The sequence below is a fragment of the Xenopus laevis genome, chromosome 3L (assembly GCF_017654675.1).
Source record: "Xenopus laevis strain J_2021 chromosome 3L, Xenopus_laevis_v10.1, whole genome shotgun sequence".
In the NCBI taxonomy this organism is placed as follows: Eukaryota; Metazoa; Chordata; class Amphibia; order Anura; family Pipidae; genus Xenopus; species Xenopus laevis.
The window spans coordinates 37,802,324-37,828,216 of NC_054375.1; the positions used below are offsets into that span (position 1 = coordinate 37,802,324).

The window sequence follows — 25,893 nt, forward strand, 5'->3', positions numbered from 1 at the left end:
ATGGCAGCTGGAAAGGCTCTTGTTACAACCCCTGTGGTAGAAAAGATTGTTCCACTAATTAAAATGTAACAGTATGAAGTAAAACCTAGGAAGCCTAGATTAGTATAGACTATATCACATATGACAAGTCTGTGCTGAAGAAAAAGTACTGTTTTTTCAGTGAAGTACTACTGTATAAATTGAAATTGAAATACCTAAGCACTCATAGATTTTTTTTACTATATAACTGTTTATGTCTACACCTTGTAAAGCATTGCATACATTGGTGGAGCTATATACATACATACATACATACATACATGACAAGAGTTGCTTGTAATGAACATTTTATTTGCCTAAAGGGGTTGTTCACCTTTGAGATATTTTTAGTATGACATAGAGAGTGATATTCGGAGACAATTTTCAAATGGTTTGCATCTTTTATTATTTGCGGTTTTTGAGTTATTTAGCTTTTTATTCAGCAGCTCTCCAGCTTGCAATTTCAGCAATCTGTTTGCTAGGGTCCACATTACCCTAGCAACCATGCTCTGATCTGAATAAGAGACTGGAATATGAATAGGAGAGGCCTGAGTAGAAAGATGAGTAATAATAAAAGTAGTAATAACAATACATTTGTAGTTTTACAGAGCATTTGTTTTTTTAGATGGGTTCGGTGACCCTTATTTGAAAACTAAAATTAGTCAGAAGAAGATGGCAAATTAAAAACTTAAAAAAAAGAAAAAATGAAGACCAGTTTAAACATTTTTAGAATTAGCCATTGTATAACATACTAAAAGTTAACTTAATGGTGAATGGCTCCTTTAGTTTTCTTTTGCAAAAATACTTACAATTACTGATGGGCAAACAAATTCGCCAGGCGTGAATTCGCTGCAAACTTCCACGTTTTGCCACCGGCTAATACATTTGCGAAACTCCCCCATCAACACTATTTGGATGCCCTTTGACTTTTACGCCAGCGTCAAAATTGACGCGGCATCAAAATCCGAGTTTTGCAAATTTTCCGTCACTACTTACAATCTTTCAACTTCTTGCTTAGTTAGTTTTGTGTGTTTTTAATAATTTGGCTTTCTATTATCTCTGCCTTGAAATTTGAAATGCTGTCTGGCAAGTTCAAATGTACATTTATTCTGAGACTAGGTTTTTTAAACCGTATAAATCACTCAGCGTTTTTGTTCAGGCTTTCATCTATTCAGATTCCGTTTGTTCGTACCTACGCTTAGTTTCTGTGTTCAGTACGTTTCTGTCAACCGGGTGGAATGCAACTTGCATTCAGAACTTGCACGCGCCTGAATGAATGCAGACGACTTTGGACGAATGTGTTGCATATCTTCCTCCATTCCCTTGCGGTGGAACACAGGAGAGATCCACTGAAGGGAAAAGTGGGTTTAAACACGTGTGTGTAAGAGCCCTACCGCTGTTGTATTCACAAATTGGAGTATGGTTATTGTAAATGTAAATTTCTTTTAACTTCAGTTTAATAATATTTCTTACTCCAATTTAAGTTTACTCTGTATTTGTGATTTCCCCCCTAATTGTTGTTTTTCTTAGAATACCTCTGTCTATTAGTGATGTGTAGGTCCACAAAATGTCAACCCACACCCAACCCTAACCTATCCATCCACCATCCACACCCGACCCTAAATCATCCCTCCACCACCCGCACCCGACCCTAACCCGGCATGCCTCTGTATTTATAGACCCGTGCCTGCCACACCCCACAATTACATCATTAAAAGGGCAGGGCCACTCAGGCACAAGTCTATAAAAAGTGTTCACTGGAGGAGGAAACCAGCACAGTAAGGTCACAGGCAGGGAGAGCACAAGGAAGAACAAATCCACTTTTGACCCAGCAATTGTGTGAGGAAGTTGGCCAACCTGCCTGACCCGCAAATTTTCAGCCGGCCCACATATCACTATTGTCTGTATCACAATAAGGGTCAATCATGGGGTGCAAGTGCAAGAGCACTAAGGGGACCATTCTATAGTGAAAAATCTGGCACCACTTAGTGCCCCTTTAATGAAAAATCTGGCATTCAGTGAAGAGTGCACCTATCCTTAATGTCTGCCTTAGGGCCCCCAATGTGGGCAGTGTTTCCTGACGTCACTATTAGAAAGGAGAAAACGATGGCGGAGCTCTCCCCACTCCTTCCGCTCTTCCACGTCCTCCGCAGCTATCGCGGGATCCCGGCAACACTCAGCCGAGCCTTCACATACACACAACCAATTTACCGCTGGCAGCGCTGGAAAACGTATCCACGGGAGACGGTAGGAATAATATTAATGTCTGGCTTTATTTAAACATACATAGTGGTTTCAAAGTAGTGGGAGTGCCAAAAACTGACGCGTATCGTGCCCCACACTGGGCACTTCTTCAGAGTGTTTCCTGACGTTCCTATTTTTACTTTAGAATGACACGGAAGGTATGGGTGGGAGGGGACAACAGCTATATGCCAAGCCCCACCAGTCCCTTTTGAATTGAACATGGACTAATGCAGGCATACTCAATTTAAAGCTCAGTCTGTAGGTCTCTGCCCTCGATTTTAGCCTTTTTTTTTTTGCACTTTCATAGTTTATGGCATCACAAATGAGCCCTAAACTTTATCAATAAAATTAGATTTTAAGAAACTATCCAATATACATTCAGAAAACATTTTAGTGGTTTTAAAGTTAAGTTTAATGGCTGTTTGTTCATTGCTATCCCCTACCCAGGTTGCACTGGCTCTTGCAACAATGTAGCAGAAGCCTATTGATTAACAGACCTATCTTTGCTGGAATAGAGTTGACTCTGCCACATTGTTTAAAAAATAATTTCAAAAAGTACAGACAGGAACCAACATATTCTGGTTTAAAGTGCAATTATATTTACAAATATCTTCCTTCGCCACCTCAGACCTGGCGAAGCGCAATAGAGTAGATAGGGATTGTTTCAAAAAAAGTCAAAAATTTTTCTAAGTCCCAAAAAACACTGGCGTGTTTTCTACATTATGGGTGATAGGCTGAAAAAGATCAAAAATTTTTTTGGGGCTCCCATCCTTCCCCCCTACATTTCCTGACTCATGGCAACTTACCTAGACAGTGGGCACATGTGTAGGGCAAAAAAAAAATTTTATTTGATGATTTGAAGGTTTTCTAGCCATTTGTAGTGCTGATACGTATTCCTCCATTGAAATTTGAATTTGGCGCCGTATGCAAATTAGCCTTCGCTAGCATAACTTCGCTTTACATAGCGAATCAACGCTAGCGCAACTTCGCAACCTTACGCTACCCCTGAGCGCAACTTCAAATCTTAGTGAATTTGCCCCTTTGTTGGAAAAATATATATTCAAGAAGCATATCAGCTTTGGAAAGATTATTTTAAAACACAGTTTTTATTAACTTTCTTTAAGTTAAGAAGAAGCTACCTGTTGAAATTTGTTACATTTTCTTTTGCTTGTCTATTTTTCACTTCCTTTTTATAGACAATGGGAAAAATATTTTCCTGCTACGAGAAATGTAAGTTTAAAAAAACAATGAAATGAATCTTCAGTTATGTTTTTTTTTTTTTTTTTTGCTTTACCAGGGTTTGTCATAGGGCATTTATGTTACCAGTTTTGGCTACATTTAGCAGATGAATATTACAATTTTCAATTTCAATTAGTGTGAGAAATTCATGTTTTTTTCTGTTTTTGTTCCTTTTAGACTCTCTTTTGAAGAAGTTAGAGGAGTACAGTCTTGTAACCCCGGTCAGCACAGACTCTAATGGTAAATATGTTTCTCACACCGTGACAAAGCAAGAAACCAACCGTTTTAGAAGAGATGCTGGCATTCTTGAAAAAACCTCCGGCGAAAGAATATATTATAATGTCACTGTTTTTGGGAAGGAATTTCACTTAAGGTTAAGAGTAAATTCCAAATTGGTTGCACCGGGCGCAACAATTGAATGGGAGGATGAGGCCAATGTGACTGCTATTAAACCACTGAACACAAATTGCCTTTATGTTGGTGATATAACTGGTTTACCAAATGCCTCTGTTGCTATAAGCAACTGCGATGGACTGGTAAGTTGTTCTTTTTTTGTTATATATTTGTAGATGTATCACTGTGCAACTTTAAGGGGGTTATTTATCAAAATCCGAATTTATATGATTTTTTTTTTTAAAAAAAACTCCAACCAAACTAGAATCCACATTTTGACATTATTTATTATTTAAAAAACATGATTTAATTAGAACGAGGAAAAACTCTAAAAAGACAGAGATAGTCGAATTTTCGGGCTAATTCCAGTGATGACCACAGAAACTTCTAAATAGGGTAGGGACCTCTCCTGTTGACTTATATACAACCTCGGAAGGTCTGAGATGGCGGATTTTCGGATTCTGACATTTTACAGCCTTGTGGTATAATAAATATCGAAACATTCTAGATTTTATTTCCCATTAAAAATTTGGATTTTGTAGTAAAAATACTTTTTGGAGCTTTTAGCATTTGGACTTTAATAAATAACCCCTAAATCAATAGTTTACAGTATTTGATTGAGATATGTCCTTCAAACATATTTGGTTTTAATATGCCCTATATGCAGGGTTTTGGGTACGTTTTTTGATGAGATTGTAACTCTAATAGCTCCTTTTGCCTAGATGATGTCTTAGAGCCGTCCAAAACAGACTCAAGCAAAAGCAGAGGAGCAGATGCTGAGATCGTCATATTTTAATTTCAAGACAGTTTCCCTTTAAACAATGAAAAAACAATTCTTGTATACTGTATGTGTTTAGAGGATGGTCCAGTAATGGTGATTAAAATCAAAGGCTTTGCTAGAAGACCCAGGGGGTAATTTATCAACACTGGGCAAATTTGCCCATGGGCAATAACCCATGGCAACCAATCAGATTGTTGCATTCATTGTTCTACTTGCAGCTGGCTTTAAAAAGCTAATCACTGATTGTTTTTTGCCCAGTGTTAATAAATGAAACATGCAGGATTGCTAACCGGGTGCTACTTGTCTGGTTTTGCAAAGTAAAACATATATAAAAAGGGACTATGTAAAAAAGATTCAGAGAATCTCTTATGTCTGGATACAGGTATACGGTACTATTTTACCATGGTTTGAGAAAGATCCAACCACTTATTGTCCTATCAATTTATGTAATATAAGTTCCTAAATAGAAGTCTCATGGTGTGGCCTCTCCAGTTCTTAGAAACAACACGAATGGACTTCTCAGACCTCTAATTGCTCTGGATCCCCCATTGGTTTCAAAAGAAACAACAGAGGATCCTGAGATCTGGGGCACAATGGGCTTATTACGGAAGGGTTCCAATTTAGTAATAGGAGAGTAAATCGTGTTTTGGCAAATTAACTTTGCATCAGCTAACTTTCACATCTTTTTTCTAGATGAAATTTCTCATGTTTTGCCAATATATCAAGAAAACAAGAAATATTTTTTGCCAAGAGAAATTTCTCCAGGTTCAGGCAGGCACATTATTCTCGCAACAGCATACTTATAATATGCAAATGGCGATGTGAATCAGATAAATTACAAATATACAGTAATTCCTTTGTTGGTATTACAGTATTTTTTAAAATTGGTCAGTTTTATCAGCACTACCCATTGTTTTCTACAAAGTTTTTTGTTGCTTTAGGAGACCTAAAACCTCTTCTCTCATTTACACTAAACCTGCCGAATTGCTGTTTTAACCTATGGAGGACGTTCTGGGATCAATTTGGAGTTGTTTGCTGCCTTCTTGACATTCAAATTTTTTTCGGAAAAAACTCAAATCTAATTAGATTCGAGTTTTGGGGCCGATCCTATTAACTGAGTACCAAAAATTTGACTTTCTTTTTATAAATTGCAGTTGGTCGAATTTCGAGTTTATGGGAGTTCATTGGATTTTAAAATAACTCCCATGAACTCGAAATTTGACATTTGATATATTTGCCCCTAACTGACACAACATGGATTGGTGTCGGCAGTAACTGTGGCCCGGGCAATCCTTTTCGGTTATGACTGATTGCCCCGCAGCCTGGGGTGTTAATTGAATATGGGGCTCAAAATCAGGAGATACTTGTATAATAGTTATCCACATATTAGTTATAACCTTGATTCAGATATGAAGAGATGAGATTACATACAATTTTGCCAGTTATGGTATGTTCAAGAGATTTTGGGGCAAATTCACTAAGATTCGTAGTTGCGCCAGCGTCTGCTTTGCTGCTCTTCGCCAGGTGTATTTTCGCCAGCACTACGCAAATTCACTAAAATCCGAAGTTGCGCTCAGGGGAAGTGTAAGGTTGCGAAGTTGCGCTAGCGTTAATTCGCCAAGCAAAGCAAAGTTACACTATCAATGCTTAATTTGCATACGGCGCCAAATTGAAGTTACAATGGAGGTATATGTAGCATCACTACACAAGCCTGCGAAACCTTCAAAACAGCAAATAAAATATTTATTTTGCCCTACACATGTGCCCACTGTATAGTTAAGGTGCCATGAGTTAGGAAATGTAGGGGGGAAGGAGGGTAGCCCCAAAATTTTTTTCGATCTTTTTCAGCCTATCACCCATAAAAAATGAAAAAACGCCAGCGTTTTTTGGGACTTAGAACATTTTTTAACTTTTTTTGAAGCAACCCCTATCTACTCTATTGCACTTCGCCTGGTCTGAGATGGCGAAGGAAGTCTGGCGTAAAAGGTAGCGTTCAGAAAAATTCGCACATCAGTGAATTTTGCGTAGTTACGTCCGTTGCGCAAGTTCGTCAGGCGTAAGGGTTTCGAAGTAACACTAGTGAATTTACGCCAGCGTCCGTTAGTGAATCGGTGAATTAACGAAAATGCGTTACGCTAGCGAATTAACACTTCGTTTTTTAGTGAATTTGCCCCATAACCTCTTCGAAGAGGATCTTCTATATTTTTGGTTGGTGTGTTACTCTTCTGTAATGTGCTTAGACAGGCTTTTAATCGGGGGTTTTAATAAAAGAATTATGTCCTAACCACTACATTAGACTGGAGTAGAAGTTGGTAGTGGTTCTGGGCACTGAGGCTGAATAAACAGGGTAGCACTGTAGAAATATCCCAATAGGATTCTAAAGCATTAGAGACCCACTGCTAACGTGAGCCCACAAAATCTTATAATAACATTTATATTGGCAGTTCATATACTGTATATATACAAACAGGGAATTTGGGCCCACTTGTGGTAGTAGACTATATCCTGTAGGATATGGAAGTAATCTTCAGCAATGCAAAACAAAAAAACAATAAAAATAGAATTAAACAAAAGAACGTGATCACATAGTGTGCTCAGTAGTCATTATCCACAGGCAAAAAAACATACGTGTATAGGATTACTCAAGCATACGGTCAACTACATCAAAGTCATCCCTGGTATGGCCAGTCCTACACTCAATTTACATCTGATTCATTAAGAATTATATTCTTAATTCATTATACATTTTTTCACTAAGTTTTATCTGCAACTTGCTTACCTTCAAGTTAAAACTCCTAGGGGGGTTATTTACTAAACTCTGAATGTAATTGGACTTTTAAAAAATCACAAATTTTGCGGAATTTATTAAACCCAGAGGATGGGAAAAGTCAGAATTTCAAAATCCGGCATCTCAGACCTGTCGAGGTTGCATATAAGTCAATGGGAGAAGTCCCAATGATTTTTTTATATGCGCTGGGTTTTTGGCAGTACCCCAAAGTTTTTGGAGTTTTCGGGCAAAATTCTGAGTTTTCGGGTGAAAAATCTGAAAAAATCATGAAAAGCCTTTTATTGGCCACCACTGGGACTGTAACTGGGAATAATGGGAGCTACAACATGGAGCTGGCCAAAGCTCCTATATAAACTGTAGCAAAAATGAAAAATGAATAATGCGTAGAATTTAGATAGTAGGACTGGCCAGACAAGGGATGACTTTTGTGTAGTATATATTGTGGTATATGGACAAACAATGTTTTGTTTAAAAGAGAGGGAGGATTTTTTGGTAGCTTAAGGGTATGGTCACACTAGGTGGTTCGGGGAGATTTAGTCACCTGGCGACTAATCGCCTCGTCTTTGTGGTGACCAATCCCCCCGTATGCTCGTTCCTCGTGAGGCAACTTCAGGCGACTCCAGAAAACGAATTGCTGCGTGTGCTTAGCGCCGGCGATTATAAAATTTTAGCCAGCTCAAGAGTGCGGGAAGGCATTCTGGGAGATTGGTCGCCGCAAAAATGAGGCAATTAGTCACCAGGCGACTAAATCTCCCCTACATGCCATGGTGCACATTTACTAAGCTCGAGTGAAGGATTCAAAGTAAAAAAACTTCAGATTTCGAAGTATTTTTTTGGGTACTTCAACCATCGAATAGGCTACTACGACCTTCGACTACGACTTCGATTCAAACGATTCGAACTAAAAATCGTTCGACTATTCGACCATTCGATAGTCGAAGTACTATATCTTTAAAAAAAACTTCGACTACATACTTCGGCAGTTTAAACCTACCGAGGTACAATGTTAGCCTATGGGGACCTTCCCCATTACTTTTCTAAGGGTTTTTTGATCGAAGGAAAATCCTTGGATCGATGGATTAAAATCCTTGGAAGGATTTTTCCTTCGATCGATCGATCGTAGTATTTGCGGTAAATCCTTCAACTTTGATATTCTAATTCGAAGGATTTTACTTTGAGGGTCAAATTCGAGGGTTTATTAACCCTCGATATTCGACCCTTAGTAAATGTGCCCCCTAGTGTGACCCTACCCTTATGCACAAAATGTCCTAATATTATTAGCATATTGATTATATAGTGAATAAAGTACCCTCTATTATAAGATATAAGGATATTATAAGTTGCTGAGGAGTTTCATGACCATATAAAAACACGAGGCCGAAGGCCGAGTGTTTTTATACAGGTCATGAAACTCTGAGGTAACTTCTAATATCCTCATATTTTGCAACTGGGGGTACTTTATTATAATACACAAGTTTCAGTGAGTCATGTGACAGAAATGACATCAGAACTCACCGTTTATAAGGATATAATTTACAAGATATTCATAGCTTTTGTGTATTATATGTGTTTAAGGATTATATGTGATTATAAGTGCAGAGTTAATCTTGTCTTTGTATGAATTTTGTGCTCACAGCCTATTTGCACCCCAGCCTATTGCTTTACAATTTAGTGGTGAGCACAAGTTTATTTTAATCTCTCACTTTAGCAGTGCAATACCACATGGGTTATTTTATCTTTAGAAAAATAATAACTTCTCAAAAACAGAGTAATAATTAATAAAACCTGTCTGAGAAAATAATCCAGTACAAGCTATGACAGTTCCTCGTTAACTGACATTTGAACAGCATACGAGCAGAAGAGCATATTTTATGTCTTTTTATTTGATTTTATTGCTTGTTATTCCAGAGGTGCTTATGCATAGTGAATCAAGAATCTTATGAAATCTTATATTGTATCACAGGCTGCTTTGACTTTTATTTAATATGAATCTTTTTTTTTTTTTTTATCAGACTGATTTACATGTTCAGTATCTGGTAATAAATACCCTGTTGGAATAACAAAACAGACTGGGAATTGGAAACATGCGCAAGCAAATAGTTAAGGAGTTGAAAACAGGCATAAACCTATAGGAGAATATATTAATCTCCCTTCACAGCTCCTGTTAAACGTGTGATTCCCAAGTAATTAATGAATATTTACACGGTCCTTATACACAGCGATATTTGAAATGCTCACATAGACTAAAAGCATTGAGCTGTTGTTTGATTACAAAGACCCAACCTTTTTCATGCATATATTTGTGTCTTTTGAAAATAAAGAAAAATGAAAACAAGCTGATAGATCTAAGTGAATCATTATTAAAAGATCTTACAAGTCCCTTCCCAGCCTGTTGCTACTAACAAAGCAGTAATGGTGGCCAGATGGTGGTGGCCATGTTCCATAACAAACATACTTTCTGATTCTAATGACTGCAGTTGTTTTACTTATCTGTGTTAAATTAGCATTTCGTGACTTATTGTGAAGATGATGTTTTTTTTGTTTGAAAATTTTCCATGACTTTCAGGTTGAAGGGGCGTATTTATCAATGGATAAATGGACAGTTCTCTTGATTTCTGATGTTTTCTTCCCCAAAAGATCCTTCTAGCAGACATGAGAGCATCCACGGAAGTTAGAAGAAAGTTGGAGAAAGGAGGGTTAATCCTAAAGGGGTAGTTCAACTTCATCTATTTAAAAGTTCTGTTTTCATATAGTACAACAGAAATGATACATTCTTTTTTTTTTTTTTTTTTTTAAAAGTTCCTAATGCTTATAAATTTGGTGTTGAGAGGGGTCAGGTGGGGGTTTTCTTTGTGACTCACACAGTGATCCCAGGGTTTCATGACAGTGGTCATAGCAATATACAAAGAATTGGTTCCAGCATTTTATAACACAATCGGGGGAATGTAATTAAAGAGAAAAACAATTCGCACCAATATGAATAAAAATCCACATCTCGCAATCTAATATTGTTCCTTAAACTGTTATTGCATTGCGAATTGTAATTGCCCATTGTGAATTTTAATTGCGCACTCTTAAGAAGTATTTGAAGCTGTCGTAATCTTTTGGAGCAAACATAACGACTTTTTCATTAAGTAGTTTCATTACATTTACAGCGCATTGGTGCCATCTATAAAATTCGTAAACGGTCTTCCGCTGTAGGAAGTGGTCGCTAAACAAAACAGTTTCCAGGTTCGCAAAAGCCTTCACGCAAAGGCATAACTTTTCGCATTTAGAATAGTTTTTCCAAAACCGACTTTTATTGCATTCCCCCTGTTTGATTTTAGCACTTCATGAATCAGTGGCTATGGCTGTTTATAGCACACTGATGTCTGTTATTTCCACAGTTCCCCATTACTTGGTGCCACAGTATCCTGTTGCTGCCTTTGTCACCCGTTCTGCCTTCTCCCTCTTCCTTGGCTACCAGTTGTTAGCACTTTGTTATGACTTTAACATAGCGTGGCTGTGGCTGCTAATCCAGAATGTAGCATCTTTCAGATAGGTGCAGGTGGAACAATCCAAGTAAACATATGATGTTACCTTTCCCCGAATAAAACCCCTGGGCCGGATGGATTTCCGGCTGACTGGTATCTAGCCAAAGCCAAGGCCCTAATCCCCCACCTACATGCCACCTTAATAGATGCCCAGCAGAGGGCCCTCCTCCCTCAATCTATGCAAGAGGCAACCATAGTGGTTATACCCAAGGAAGCGGGATACCCTGACCAATGCGGGGCGTATAGGCCAATATCGCTCCTCAATGCTGACGCAAAAATTTTGGCCAAGGTCCTGGCCACCAGATTAGCCAAGGTCATCACCACACTCATAGAGCCTGATCAATCTGGGTTTATGCCACAAAAAGCAACTGACGTTAACATTAGGCGGCTGTATGCCAATTTGCAAATCCCACATGACAATAAGGGACAGAGGGCTATTCTATCACTAGACTGGGAAAAGGCCTTTGACTCAGTAGAGTGGCCATACCTATGGGAACTTTTGGCAAAATATGGAATAGGACCTACTTTTATAAAATGGCTCCAGATGATATACCACAACCCTATCGCCAAGGTCAAAGTAAACGGCATATTGTCCCCTGCTTTCCAACTCCAGCGAGGGACGAGGCAGGGATGTCCCATGTCCCCTCTGCTTTTTGCCTTGGCGATAGAACCTCTAGCTGCTAGAATAAGGATGACTCCTACCTGTAGGGGTCTGCGAGTGGGTGCTGTAGAGGAGAAAATCTCTCTATACGCCGATGACGTCTTGTTGTACTTCCAAGACACAGGTCCGTCTATGGATGCTGCCATGCGAATTATACAGGACCACAGTAAATTTTCGGGTTTAAATGTCAACTGGCGGAAATCTGTATTGTTCCCCCTGGATCGGCCCCCTGCTCAAACGATATCCCCACGGCAGGACTTGAAAGTGGTTGATACTTTTAAATATCTGGGCCTTAGAATACACAATAATTTAGCTGAGTTTATCCATTTGAATTTGGACCCAGCGATTCAGCATTGTACGAGGGTGCTGGCTGCATGGCAACACCTGCCGCTTACGCTATGGGGTAGAGTGGCCCTGTTTAAAATGGTTTTTCTTCCGAAATTTTTGTATCTTTTTCGTAACTGCCCGATTCACATACCAAATAGAGTTTTTCGCAACATTGACAAGGTGATGACGTCATTTATTTGGAACAATAAGGCCCCCAGGATTGCCAAAGAAACTCTATATGCCCCTTTGGACAGCGGTGGCCTGGCGCTGCCCAACTTGAAGGCCTACTACTTGGCAGCCCAGGCTGCCTATGTTCATTGGTGGCTGGTGCCTAACGCAGAGAACCCTAATATGCAGCTACAGGCTTCGTGGTTGGGGTCGGTAGAGGCATTGCGGAATGCTCCTTATAGAGCACATGCCGATCTCCCCAAGGAACTGGCAGTGGTGACAACTACCCATAGGGCTTGGCTTTCCGCTCTCCATATGACAGGGGTTGACCCACCATTGCTCTCCCCGAATTTGCCACTCTGGAGAAATTCTACTCTGATCCACTTTACTGACCTCCCCAACTTCCAAACCTGGCCACTAGGGGGCATTAAATCTCTGTCTGATGTCTTAGAGGATAATATGTTTATATCTTACACTGTGCTTAGAGACAGAATGACGGTTCCTAATCTGAGACTCCATGCATACTTTCAATTGAGGGAGGCCTTTTTGTCACAGTTTCGCTCCCAACTACTGGTAACCGAGGACTACCCACTGTTGGAACTAGTCCAGACGGAAACGCCAGCTAAATTGGTATCCCGTATTTATTGGCTGCTGGTTCGTGCCCCTGTGGCCCCGTTCCACCGCACTTATCTTAAATGGCGTGACACTTTGGGAGACCTGGAGGAGGACCAGTGGGAAGAGGTGACTGACAATCTCTATCACTTTTTAGTATCCTCTCGAGATAGACTGATACAATATAAGTTCCTCCACCAGGTCTACCTAACACCGGCTAAGCTACACAGGTTTGGCAGCAGGGCAAATGGCAACTGCCATAGGTGTCAGGCGGAACAGGCCAATTTTCTCCACATGACGTGGCAATGCCCCCACATACAAGCTTTTTGGAGAGGCGGTCACAACGCATCTCTCGACACAACTGGCTCTCCCCCCATTGCTTAATCCTCACGCCTGTTTGTTGGGAATTTTGGAGGGAGTTATTCATGGGAAACTCTTACACCTTCTCACTAGAGGACTGCTATATTATGCAAAGAAGTGTATTATATTGAGATGGATGGGCCCTAGACCTCCCACACTGACAATGTGGCTTAAGCAAGTGAATAATGTTCTTCCCCTGATCAAACTTACCTACCTGTCTAGGGGCTGTCCGGACAAGTTTGATAAAATCTGGCGCCCATGGACTGATGCTGAGGGCATTTCTGTTATAGGTGATTAGAACTTGTATCTGTTGGCCATGGAGTACTTTGTATGCATTCTTTGTAACTGATGTACTGTATTTTTCTTGGTCCGTGTCTCCCAGGCGGGAGCATACCCCCCCCCACCCTCCCCCTTGTCTTGTCTATGAAAATCAATAAAAACTTTTTGGTTTAAAAAAAAAAAACATATGATGTTGCCATGGGCTACTGCCCAGAATAAACTATTCACTTGTTTCATCAAGCAAACGAATATGAGACACTTCATTAAAACTTCCTTGACTAATGAAGCTTAATCTGCATTTGATAAATTGTAATGGGCCTTCACAACTGCACCAGTCCTATCCCATCTAGATTTTTTCTAAACCTTTTACTTTTAACATCGCAGATGTGGTAAGGCCCTCTTTATCATTGTGCCTATTTTTTCTGTAAATTCTCTCATGCTGACGATATTGAGAATTCTATATTTCTGGCTACTAGCAGTCACAGTGCTGTGATCATACCATACTACAAGTAAAGGCAATTTATAGTGTATACAAGGAATGCTACTTTAATTACTCACTACTAACCTTGCTCTTGAAGAGTGACACCATCTCTAACAAGGCTCATTAGAACCAGTATGATACTCACAGATCAGAGAATCTTGATTGTATATTTTCTGCTAAGAGACATAACCCTTTCCAAGGCTGTTGGACTGTCTTTTTCTCCATTTAATTTCATAATCTCTTGTTGGTCTGGTTCCAAAACCATTAAAGCTGATTTAAAATGTTCTCCTGGGAAGATCTTTGTTCATGACTTTCTGGTGCCACAAGTTTGACATTGGATCCATTCATCCAAGGTTTCAGGAACTCCTGCAATGACAGCTCTGCTTGCAAAATATTGTTGGTGGCCATTAGTTTTAAATGAATGTTCAGACTGTGTTTCTACCTGTTCAGTTTGTTCCCAGCATGGGACTGTTTGTACCTTTCCTAAAGGTCTGCTCCCACCTTTGCTCATTATTGCTCACCCTTGATTAGACATTTCCTTGAATGTGTTGTAGGCCATGCTAAATCTGCAAATATTACAACCATTCTGCTTATTTTATTCATCTAAGGAAGCCCCGGTCAGCTCCTGGATTGGCCCATGGATATACATTATTAAAGAGATTCCTTTATTACTTTGGATTCCTTCAGCCATTGCTTTTGATCGAGGGGTTCAGTTTAGAACTTTCTGGCAGCTACTTGGAGTCAAATTACACTTTTCTTTGGCATGAATCAATGTGATTAAAAAATAAAGGGTTGTTAATAAATTACCATTACAATTGTTACTCCAGGGCACGGGTTCCAAAACTGTGCCAATGGCATCCCCTAGTATGGAGGAAACAATCTGAAGGCAAATAAAATTGAGATTTGGGGTGAATATCAGCCTTTTTTAAAGCATAATGTGGGAACCTTGTGAAACCCTGCCCTTTCAACCTTTATTGTAGCTATTTTAACTATAAAACCATATTCAGTTTAAAAACAAATAAACAAAAAACAGACACAAGCACTTTTCATTATCTATGGCAAAAGTCCAGTGAAAATATTGTGAAGCCAGTAGCATTTAACAAAATTGCTGTAATGAAAGTTGTCATGTATATTTAATACTTTAAATGAGTGAGCTAGAAGCTCTGGTCAGATGTAAATTTTAAAGGCGGGCCTAATGAAAGAAATGGTACAGGTATGGGATCTGTTATCCAGAAACCCGTTATCCAGAAAGTTTAGAATTACCGGAAGCCCATCTCCCATAGATTCTATAGACATTCTATGCAAATAATTAGAATTTTTAAAAATGATTTCCCTTTTCTCTGTAATAATAAAACAGTACCTTGTACTTGATCCCTACTAAGATATAATTAATCCTTATTGGAAGCAAAACCAGCCTATTGGGTTTATTTCATGTTTACAAGATTTTCTAGTAAGGTATGAAGATCCCAACAGGTCCCATACCTGTACTTCTAAGCAACATTTTTTTTTTTACAAATTAACAATGATTATAAAGTTATTTGTAGATATATCTGCTATTAAAATTAGTATCTGTCCTATTCGTTTTTACCATGTTTCTAAATTTTGAACTGGCGGTATTAGCCAGATGTGAGGAAGCATGGAAGACTGATTTCTGCTACATTCTTCTAGAGACAGAACCCACAATGCAGACAGGGACCAAAGCCTATTGCTGGTTACATTAAGGGCTAGTCCACACGAGGAGATTCAGGGAGATTTTGTCGCCTGGCGACTAATCGCCTCGTCTTTTGAGCAACTATCTCCCTGAACTGCCTCAGCGTTTTTCCCCATAGGCTACAATGAAAAGTCGCCTGCGCTAATGCACACGCAGCGATGCGTTTTTAATAGTTGCCCAAAGTTGCCTCAGTGAGGCAATTTCAGGCAACTATTGAAAACGCATCGCCGTGTGTGCATTAGCGCAGGCGACTTTTCATTGTAGCCTATGGGGAAAAACGCAGTTCAGGGAGATAGTTGCTCAAAAGACGAGGCGATTAGTCGCCAGGCGACAAAATCTCCCTGAATCTCCTCGTGTGGCCTTACCCTAAAGGGCAAGTCAACCCAAAAATAATTTTCTGCCTAATAAAAGAAATAGAAAGGGACAAACAATAGTGATAAATAAACAAATAACTTCAAATCCATAGAAACAATATAAATAATGTGTTTTGCAAAGTTGCTTAAAATGATGTTTTCTTTTATTAGGCAAAAAATTTTTTTTAAATTAAATGAATGGGTATTGGAAAAATACATTTAATTTAGCAAAACATTGACTTGTGTCCCCAGGAAATGCTTTATACTGTTCTGCATGATGGGCCCATCTTGGTGCTTCTGAGAGGTGCTCTGCCAGTTAGCACTGGGGTCTGCCATAGACAGTCTGTTTTCCATATACCTGTATGGAAAAAGTACCAGGATAATGTGTTGGTTTTTACCTGCTGATTTGAGCACAATTTTAGAATGTCACGTTTACCATTAATCTAAATATCTGTCTAGAGCTCAGTGTGCTTCTTACTGTTTTTAAGCTTTAGCACAGTGTAGATGTTAATGCAATAAATAAATGGAAAAAACAATACAATACAAATATATAGGCTGTGTGCCCCCCCCCCATTTTTAAATGATCCCTATAGAGTTTTAGACGATAGTATGTCACTAGACAACTAGGAAGCTCTCAGGAAAGTAAAAAAATCTTATATTAAATTGTATAATAATTGCAAATGTGGTATTTGCAATAAAGCTGTCTTGCGCTTTTTTTTATGTACACTCTTGTATGTTGCTGAGAAGATGCGAGCAGTTGGAATAATAAGAATCTAGGTTGTTAAAACAAAGGTCTCCCTAGAGATATGTGCAGTCATGAAGTTTCCATGGTAATGTCAGACACAAAAGATTAAGACAATAATACAGAACCGTACCACCCTATAAGAAATCCATACCTGTTTATGCATTTAAAATGATTGTTTTAGCAAAACACCCATCCATCACAAACACACACATATATAATATAGTGAATAAAGTACCCCCTATTGTAAAATATAAGGATATTATAAGAACTCACCATTTATAACTGATGACATCAGAACTCACCATTTATAAGGCTATAATTTACAGGATATTCATGTCTTTTGTGTATTATAAATTATTATTGATACATACGGTACGTTTTTGAATTTTGTGTATATATATATATATATATATATATATATATATATATATATATATATATATATATATATGCAGAATGCAGAAAATAGCACTCTATTGGAATTTTCCAATTTACCAAAGATTCTTCTGGTGCCACAAGCTACCATGTGGTCTAGAATTATCCCAATAATGCTCTAATCCTGTAGTTTAAGATTTTGTTTCATTATTTCAATGATACAAAGTCCTAAACTACAGGATTACAGCACTACTGGGATAATACTAGACCACCAGGTAGCAACTTATAGGTTGAAAGAGTTGTGACCACAATATGCTGCATTTGGCATTTGGGCAGAGCAGAGTCTCCATCAGAAATAAAAAGTATGTAAATAATCCATGATTGCCCATGTCCCTGATCCATCTGACTATGTGCCACTATGGACAAACCCTGACAATTCTCATGTAATTGCCACCACTTTATGATGATGGTTTTAGTTCATCACATCTTTCTGAACTCCCCTCTCCCTCTAGGCTTCTGCTAGGACTCCCATTTGTAACCCTATGCTTAGGCTGTATAAGTAAGCAAGTGGTGTTGATGTTAAAAAAAAGACTAGTAGGAGAATGGTAGACGTTGGTTTAAATTTTGCAAAGCTAGTGGCCATGATATTAGGAGATGCCTCAATGACACTACAGATTTGCTTTGTCAGTCACAGGACATACATCTCCCAACAGATGGTGATATTTAACTATGTAGAATAGATATATGGAGTCTATGCTGCTTGTATCATAAACAGAGGAACTAGACTGCTTGATTGAGAGGTAGTCTTAGGGGCCAATTCACCAAGCTCTAGTGAAGGATTCGAAGTAAAAAAACTTCGAATTTCGAAGTGTTTTTTGGGCTACTTCGACCATCGAATGGGCTACTTCGACCTTTGACTACGACTTCGAATCGAAGGATTCGAAGTAAAAATCATTCGACTATTCGACCATTCGATAGTCGAAGTACTGTCTCTTTAAGAAAAAACTTCGACCCCCTAGTTCGCCATCTAAAACCTACCGAACTCAATGTTAGCCTATGGGGAAGGTCCCCATAGGCTTGCCTAAATTTTTTTGGTCGAAGGATAATCCTTCGATCGTTGGATTAAAATCTTTCGAATCGTTCGATTCGAAGGATTTAATCGTTCGATTGAAGGATTATTCCTTCGATCGTTTGATCGAACTATTTTCGCTAAAATCCTTGGACTTTGATATTCGAAGTCGAAGGATTTTAATTCCCAGTCGAATATCGAGGGTTAATTAACCCTCGATATTCGACCCTTGGTGAATTTGCCCCTTAGTGAAAACCAATATACTACAGTAGCCTATATACTTTTTGATTGATAAACTATGGTTTTACAGAAAAACGACACTCTCAGAATGACCCACAATTCGGAGCTGACCAAGGCAACCAAGGAGTCGCTAATGTATTTGTCAAACGGCTTTATTAAACAACACTCTGTGACATTGGCAGTGTGTGAGTATTAGAACTAACGCGTTTCGTGCCTACAGAACCGGCACTTCCTCAGAGTTAGTTAGTTGGTTCTGTAGGCATGAAACACGTTAGTTCTAATACTCACCCACTGCCAATGTCACCTAGGGGCTGATTCACTAAGCTCGAGTGAAGGATTCGAATGAAAAATACTTCGAATTTCGAAGTATTTTTTTGGTACTTCGACCATCGAATTGGTTAAATTCGTTCGAATTCGAACGAAATCGAACGAATCGAACGAAAAATCGTTCGACTATTCGACCATTCGATAGTCGAAGTACTTCCCCTTTAAAAAAAACTTCGACCCCCTACTTCGGCAGGTAAAACCTACCGAAGTCAATGTTAGCCTATGGGGAAGGTCCCCATAGGTTTGCTAATCTTTTTTTGATCGAAGGATTTTCCTTCGATCGTTGAATTAAAATCGTTCGAATCGTTCGATTCGAACGATTTAATCGTTCGATCGAACGAAAAATCCTTCGATCGTGCGATCGAAGGATTAGCGCTAAATCCTTCGACTTCGATATTCGAAGTCGAAGGATTTCAATTCGAGGGTCGAATTTCGAAGTATTTTTAACTTCGAAATTCGACCCTTAGTGAATCTGCCCCTAAGTGTTGTTTAATAAAAGCCGTTTGACAAATACAGTAGCAACTCCGTGGATGCCTTGGTCAGCGCCGAATTGCGGGTTATTCTGAGAGTTCAGTAAGTCCCAGACTAAAGTTGCCGGATTCCCGCGAGAGCAGCATCAGGCAGAGAGACGCTGCATTAAACAAGAGTGAGCTCCGCTTCTTTTGCCACACATCCTTAATTTGTGTCTTACAGAAATCTACTTTAGCTTTGGGGAGAAATACAACTAGCTATGAATAAGCACAGCATAGAAGAAGGCAGGTCATCATTGAGGGCTTCTTTTGAAGCCCAGATGTTCATCACTAAAGGGCGGTGGTAGACTTGGGCTTTTAATTCCAGAAAATTGGGCAAATTAGCTCCTGGTTAGCAATCTATAGTTCAATCAGAAATAAATCTTGTTCAGCTATCCAACGTAAAATCAAATTGGTTGCCATTGGTTAATGTCCAGGTGGAGATTTGCCCAGTGTTAATAAATGAGCCAGCTGGTATGTTGACCTTGTATGTTGATCTTTACTTTAATAAAATCTTTCATACGAAAATCTGCAACATTTGTTTTGTGAGCTCTTTAAAAAGAATGCATTAGAGCAGAATGGTCAACAGTATCAAAAGCAGAAGATAAATCTAGGAGAATGAAAACAGAGTAATGTCCTTTGGTCTTAGCCGTCTGGAGAACTCTACATTAGTCAGTTTCAGTGGAATGGGATTTTGAAAGTTGTATTTATCAATGGGTAAATCTTTTAGATCAACATTTCAAAAATAGTCCTTTCAAAATCTGATATAAATGAATAGAGAGTGAAATAGTTTTACTGTGGTGAGCTCTGCTATTAACACTTTGATAAATCTGCCATGTTGTGTAGCATATATGTTGTGCTACATATTATATATAAATCTGCCATAACATGTATGTGTAAGTAAATAGGATTACAGTAAAAATTGTTTTGTTTCATTTTAGGCTGGCATGATTCGCACAGAAGAAGAAGAATATTTTATTGAACCACTGGAAAAAGACAAGGATGGAGAGGAGGAAGGGAGAGTTCATATTGTTTATCGTAGATCAGCTATATTAAAGTCTTTTCAAGGCAATAACATTGACATTCAACTAAATGGTAAGTCATTGAAAAATGAAGCTTTAAATAGACATAAACTTCTATAGAGTCACCTTGTTCAAAAGCTTTATTAGCTTTAAAAATCTAGAGATATGAGAGAGAATTGATAAATTGCAAATTATAATTAATAAGGGCCACACATTGCATGAAAACAGCAGGGGGTCGTTATACAGTACATGTGTGCCACATTGACAATACAAGTGAGACAAGTAGATTTAGACCCACAATTGCCTACCATAATCCATAAATATACTTTGAATCAAACTACTCCTATTTATTACTTTCCTATTTACAGTATACTAGTGATCATATTATATATTTAATTAATAATGGTGCAAAGCATGCTCTTCTCAAACAAAAATGTGTTTCCTTTACTACATGATTTACTCTCAATTTCATCAAAATCATGGTTTCTGTTGCCAAAAAATGTTTGCCTGGCTAAACCTGGCATTTCACTGGATTTGATTTTCTGTTTTAGATAAGTCCTTTAATTTGGCAGTAGCCCTTAATGGGAACCTGTCATTTTAATAACAGCTGTAATGGATGTTTAATGTATCCCTTTTACAAAAATTCTTTACTGGTGTGTGAGTGGCACAGGAAAAAAAATGTAGGGTTCAGGAAGCACACAAATAAGCAATTAAATATCTTAAAAATGATATGGACATATTACTTGTGAAACTGATTTACACTACACTACAGTATACTATGGATGCAAATGCCTGCATTTGGATTGTTATCAGAGCTTCCATTTAAACCAGACAATTTAAATGGGGTATCCCCCCCAAATAAAATATTTTTCTGCAATGAAGGGAATAATAAGTGACTTTCCAGAGGTTTCTGTCTGTTCTCTGCTATTGCCTTCTCAGTTTAACTACTATAAAACCTTTACAAATACAGAAATACTCTCCTCCAGCCAAGACACCAGTTCCTAGGAAGCCTTACACGCTTCAGTTATTTGCCTCTTGGCTGAAGGCAAGGTTTAATTAGAAGGCAATGTGTGTTCATACTTGCAATGGATTATTAGCTGTCAACTGACTTTGTTCTCGAAGATGAATAGTTTTTCAGACTTGCGTAGTAGATCAAAGGATTGCTCTTTTATTCAGTTGTTGTCTTGGGCTGTTTAAACATACAAGACACCTTGAACTTGATCACAGATAGTTCATTAACATTATAATATACAAGAGCCATGAATATTCTATATTTAATTAGCCGTGGAACTCCTTTGTGATATATAATATCCTTGTATTTTACAATAGGGGGTATTATTCACTATATAATAAATACATATTATTATAATTTACTCACATACAACTTAACTAACAGATAGTTCATATCCTAATAAGAGACTTGTCGAAGAAATGCATCAAATTGACATGTACATATCCCTATATTTCAGAAATGCAAGTTCTCTCTATTTATTAGCTGATGTAGCCTAGCATGTACAGTAGTATACCGTTGGTTTGTAGTATACCTTTGACTCAGTGGGGTTCATTTATTAACACTGGGCAAATTTGCCCATGGGCAGTTACCCATAGCAACCAATCAGGGATTAGCTTTTTAAAGCCAACTGCAAGTAGAACAATGAATGCAACAATCTGATTGGTTGCCGTGGGTTATTGACCATGGGCAAATTTGCCCAGTGTTGATAAATGATGCCCAGTGACTCGTAGGAGTCAGCACTACAATAATAAAAATATTACATTTTGGTATATTCAGCAGCACATATTATAATAAAACATATTTTACATTAAAATTCTTTTAAATTTATATGAAAAATGCTCCTTTAGGTTCATATTGGCAAACAGCACTTCCGTGCAAAGCACAAACATGCTATGGTACATTATCTAATAAATAGAACCTGCATTTTTTTTTGCCTATTCATGAGAGGTAAAAATGCAAAAATCATCACAAAATGATGTTTCAAGGTAAAAGCTGTAAACGATATAGGAATATATATATATATATATGTAAATATGTAAAAAATTCACTTAGAAATGCTTTTTGAATTTATATGAAACATAGTTGTGTATGTTTTACATATTTTTATTTCGATTTGAAAATTCCAATGCATTGGCATGTTGATGCAGTCCTTGTCCCCGTAGGCCTGCAGGATGATCTGGTTGGCCAATGCTCAGTATGTATGGGGCCAAATCAGGTGAAGATGTACAAAAGTATGGCAAACTGAAGGAGATATAATTGGTATAATTGCAGAGGAAGTGAAGCTCCTGAAAATCTCCCTACATTTCTGACAATACTAATTCTGACTGTTGACGGTTGTGCCATACATTCACTAGAGATCACCTGCAGTTTACTTCACAAAGTTCCTGCAGTTTCAGTCCAAAAAACATGGTTTCCTTTCTTATAGTCACATACGGCTCCCTAAATTCAGAACAAGTGCCAAGCTCTCTGGTCACTGCTCAATCTTCTGCCTGTAGCAGCCGCCTTTGGCCTTAGGAGGAGCCCTAAGCTACTCAGATGCCGCCAGGTCTTAACTTGAGAGGAGCAAAGCAGATGTTCTGAACGAGCAAAGGAGCACGTGTGTCTCCATGGTTTTGGACAGAAGGCTGAAGAAGGGTGGGTGTTCCCCCCCAAAACGAACGTTGATGTTTGGTGGCTGAATAAAAGGGGATAATCCCCGACTGCATTAATCGGTGTGTGTGCGGATCCGTTTCTTTTACACATTGGTTGCTAAGGGACCCGGCCGGGTCAACGGAAGGAACGCACCACCAGCTTGCAGGATTGGTGAACTACAGGTGGTAATTACTTTGGACAGAAGGCAACAGTTCAGGGAGTAGACGAAAAGCGTATCCAGGCAGGCCAGGGTCGCTACAAGTGGAGTTCAAGCAAGGTCAATCAGACCGGGGTTGGTACAGGCAGCGTTGAAAGAGTAGTCAGGCAGGCAAGAGTCAATATCGTCAGAGTTCAGAATAGTCAGGCAGGCAAGGGTCAAAACAGGAATCAATCAAGACAGAAATCTCACCAGGATACTAACAAGTTAGACCTAACAACGGGCAATGAGTTTGGGCTCAAAGCCCCTTTAAATATTCAAATATTACACCGCCCGGTGTGATGATGACGTCACGTGAACGGCACATACAACTTGGAAGTGCGCTCTGCTGGCAAAATAAGAGAACTGGCACTAAGAAGAGGAAGAAGCCTGCATTGGGCATCCCCGCCGAGAGCATGGCTGCGTCCCTGCTGGCCCACTGGACCACCAGGGTAAATCCTTACAGATGGTTATGAATCAACAAACTGCAGATAAGCTGCACCACATTGTGAGAAGTCCATCCTACTTTTTGCTAGCACTGGATGAAAGTAACAATATGACTGATAATCCAAGAATTGTTGGAGTGGTACCACCATATTTCTGTTTTCAGGGACAGTTCTAAATCCGCTTTAATCTTTTTTATCGAGGGATGACCAGACACATTTTCAAAATTGGTGTAAAGTTTTAAATAGACAAAAATATAGAGATCTTAAATTTTGGTCTGTTTGTCCCCAAAATCAACATGTATACATACATTTCACTTCAGATTTCATAGCTTTGAAAGTATAGAGGCACAATTAAGAATGTTTACCTGATTCTCTTTAGCAACTAGAGAAGAATGAGAAAAGGTTGAAGAGAATGGAGGACTGAGATGAGAAGATCAGTAGCAGTAAGGAGACTCCTACCTGTAGTGATCTATGACTATTGCTTTTTTATTTTCTCCCATTTCTGGGATACATTACAGTAGCTCTATTATTATTGTTTTGGTCTTTTTTGTTTAAACTGTATAGTTTTGTATTAGGTTGCTGCTGACCACTGTATGCTCTGGAGTCTCCCATTAAGTATATTTTTAAATTGCATTTGTCTTTTGGACAGTGTTGGACTGGGGTGTCTGGACTCTGGGGGCCACTGCCTCAAAGCCCCACCACCCAAGCCATGAACCCTACCACCCAAGCCATGAAAGGCACCCTGACCTGCAAACTGATCCCTTTGCCCCAGGCAAACAGACAGGGGGCCCACTGGGATTTCTGCTAGCCCAGTTCGACTGTGCTATTCGATCATTTTTTTTTGACAAATTACTATTTGTTACTCATTATTTTAAGACTCTTAAGATATATAGTTAGTATAGGTATTGGTGTAAGTATGTATATATATATATATATATATATATATATATATATATATATATATATATATATATATATATATATATATATATATATATTGTTATATATAGTTATAGGTTGGTCTGTATAGGTATGTGTGTGTGTGTGTGTAAATATGCCCAGAGGGGTCATTTAGATGGTTGAACCCAAATTAACTATATAACTAATGTATGATGTTCTATTATGACCATGTTTAACAATATTGTATCCTGCGTTTAAGCATATACTATTTAAATATTTTTTATAAATGATTACAACTGCTTCTTATTAGAGAGTGCTCTTTATATAACTTCATTTACTTGGAAATGGTTCTGTTAGCAGTTGACCCCCTGCTCTTGTTATTGACTTATTATCGACGTGGCAGAAGTTTAGCTAGCTAAAGTGCCATTTAGTGGCATGGTAGAAGTTTAGCTCCAGATAAGATCTGGAGCCATTAGTCTGTAACTGCTGCTCTTTGACTTTTCGTTGTGCCATAATTAAATGGGCATTTTTAATTGGTTGCTGATCCTACAGGGAATGTTTTTTGATAATGAAATATTTTTTTATTGTCCATTTTATTGTGTTATTTATGGGCCTTCAAAGGTTTGGAATGAACGTTTGGTTTGCTGTGTGTGGTGATCCTATGCTTTTCATGTTTTTTCCTTTGGTGCTTGTGCAATAAGTGTGTCCAAGGACAGAATACTATTAGGGATGGGCGAATTTTTTCGCCTTGTTTTGCTGAAAAAATGACACCCATAGACGCCGCACGACAACATTTTTTGGGCGCCCATAAACTATAATAAGCGCTGGCGACATTTTGCCGGTGGCGAATTTTTGGCAAAACGAAACAGGTCAAATTCGCCCATCCCTAAATACTATTTGCCTGTGTTACACTGAGAAATAGAAAGTTTGTCTTTTGCGGTAGAAGTTGGAGAAGATTTCCATCTGTTTGATAACCCCCACATTGATCTGGGTGTGTAGTCTAAAAGGTGGTGTAGAAAAGGACATAGTAAACTTGTTTTCTGCCTTTAATGTCTATTACCAGCCCTTCATCCTGAAAGCCATAGCAATTATGACCCTTGTTAGCAAAGAATTTGGCCAGCACTGTTCTAATTTGTAGTAGTCTGATCCAAACTTATTGCTGATTGGTTGCTCAAGGAAACGGCATTTGTGCAATTTTGCTTTTATGCAATTAAATCATCCCCTATAATACTTTAAAAGTTCACTTTATTGTGTCTGAGATATTCCCATACATTTCACATGCACTTCAAATTCATATGATTAAAATAATCCTGACACAATATTAAATCCACCCCATGAAATGTAAATTCACTTGGGCACAGGGCAGCCAATTAATCACTTCAAATAATCCATAACTACTTAAATCTTAAATAATAAGACCTACTGGTATATTATATATTAGAGCTCACAGTAGATGTGAGAATTTCGCAGGC

General features: G+C 38.5%; 1 protein-coding gene across 1 annotated transcript in view; it reads left to right on the forward strand.

Annotated features, from left to right (window-relative positions):
* The window catches only part of adamts2.L (ADAM metallopeptidase with thrombospondin type 1 motif 2 L homeolog), a 112,232-nt gene that overhangs the window by 8,600 nt on the left and 77,739 nt on the right, over positions 1-25,893 (forward strand). Inside the window, exons 2-3 of the mRNA XM_041586144.1 lie at positions 3,679-4,037; positions 20,155-20,308. Coding sequence (XP_041442078.1) covers positions 3,679-4,037; positions 20,155-20,308 — 513 coding nt within the window. The remainder of the gene's footprint in view (positions 1-3,678; positions 4,038-20,154; positions 20,309-25,893) is intronic.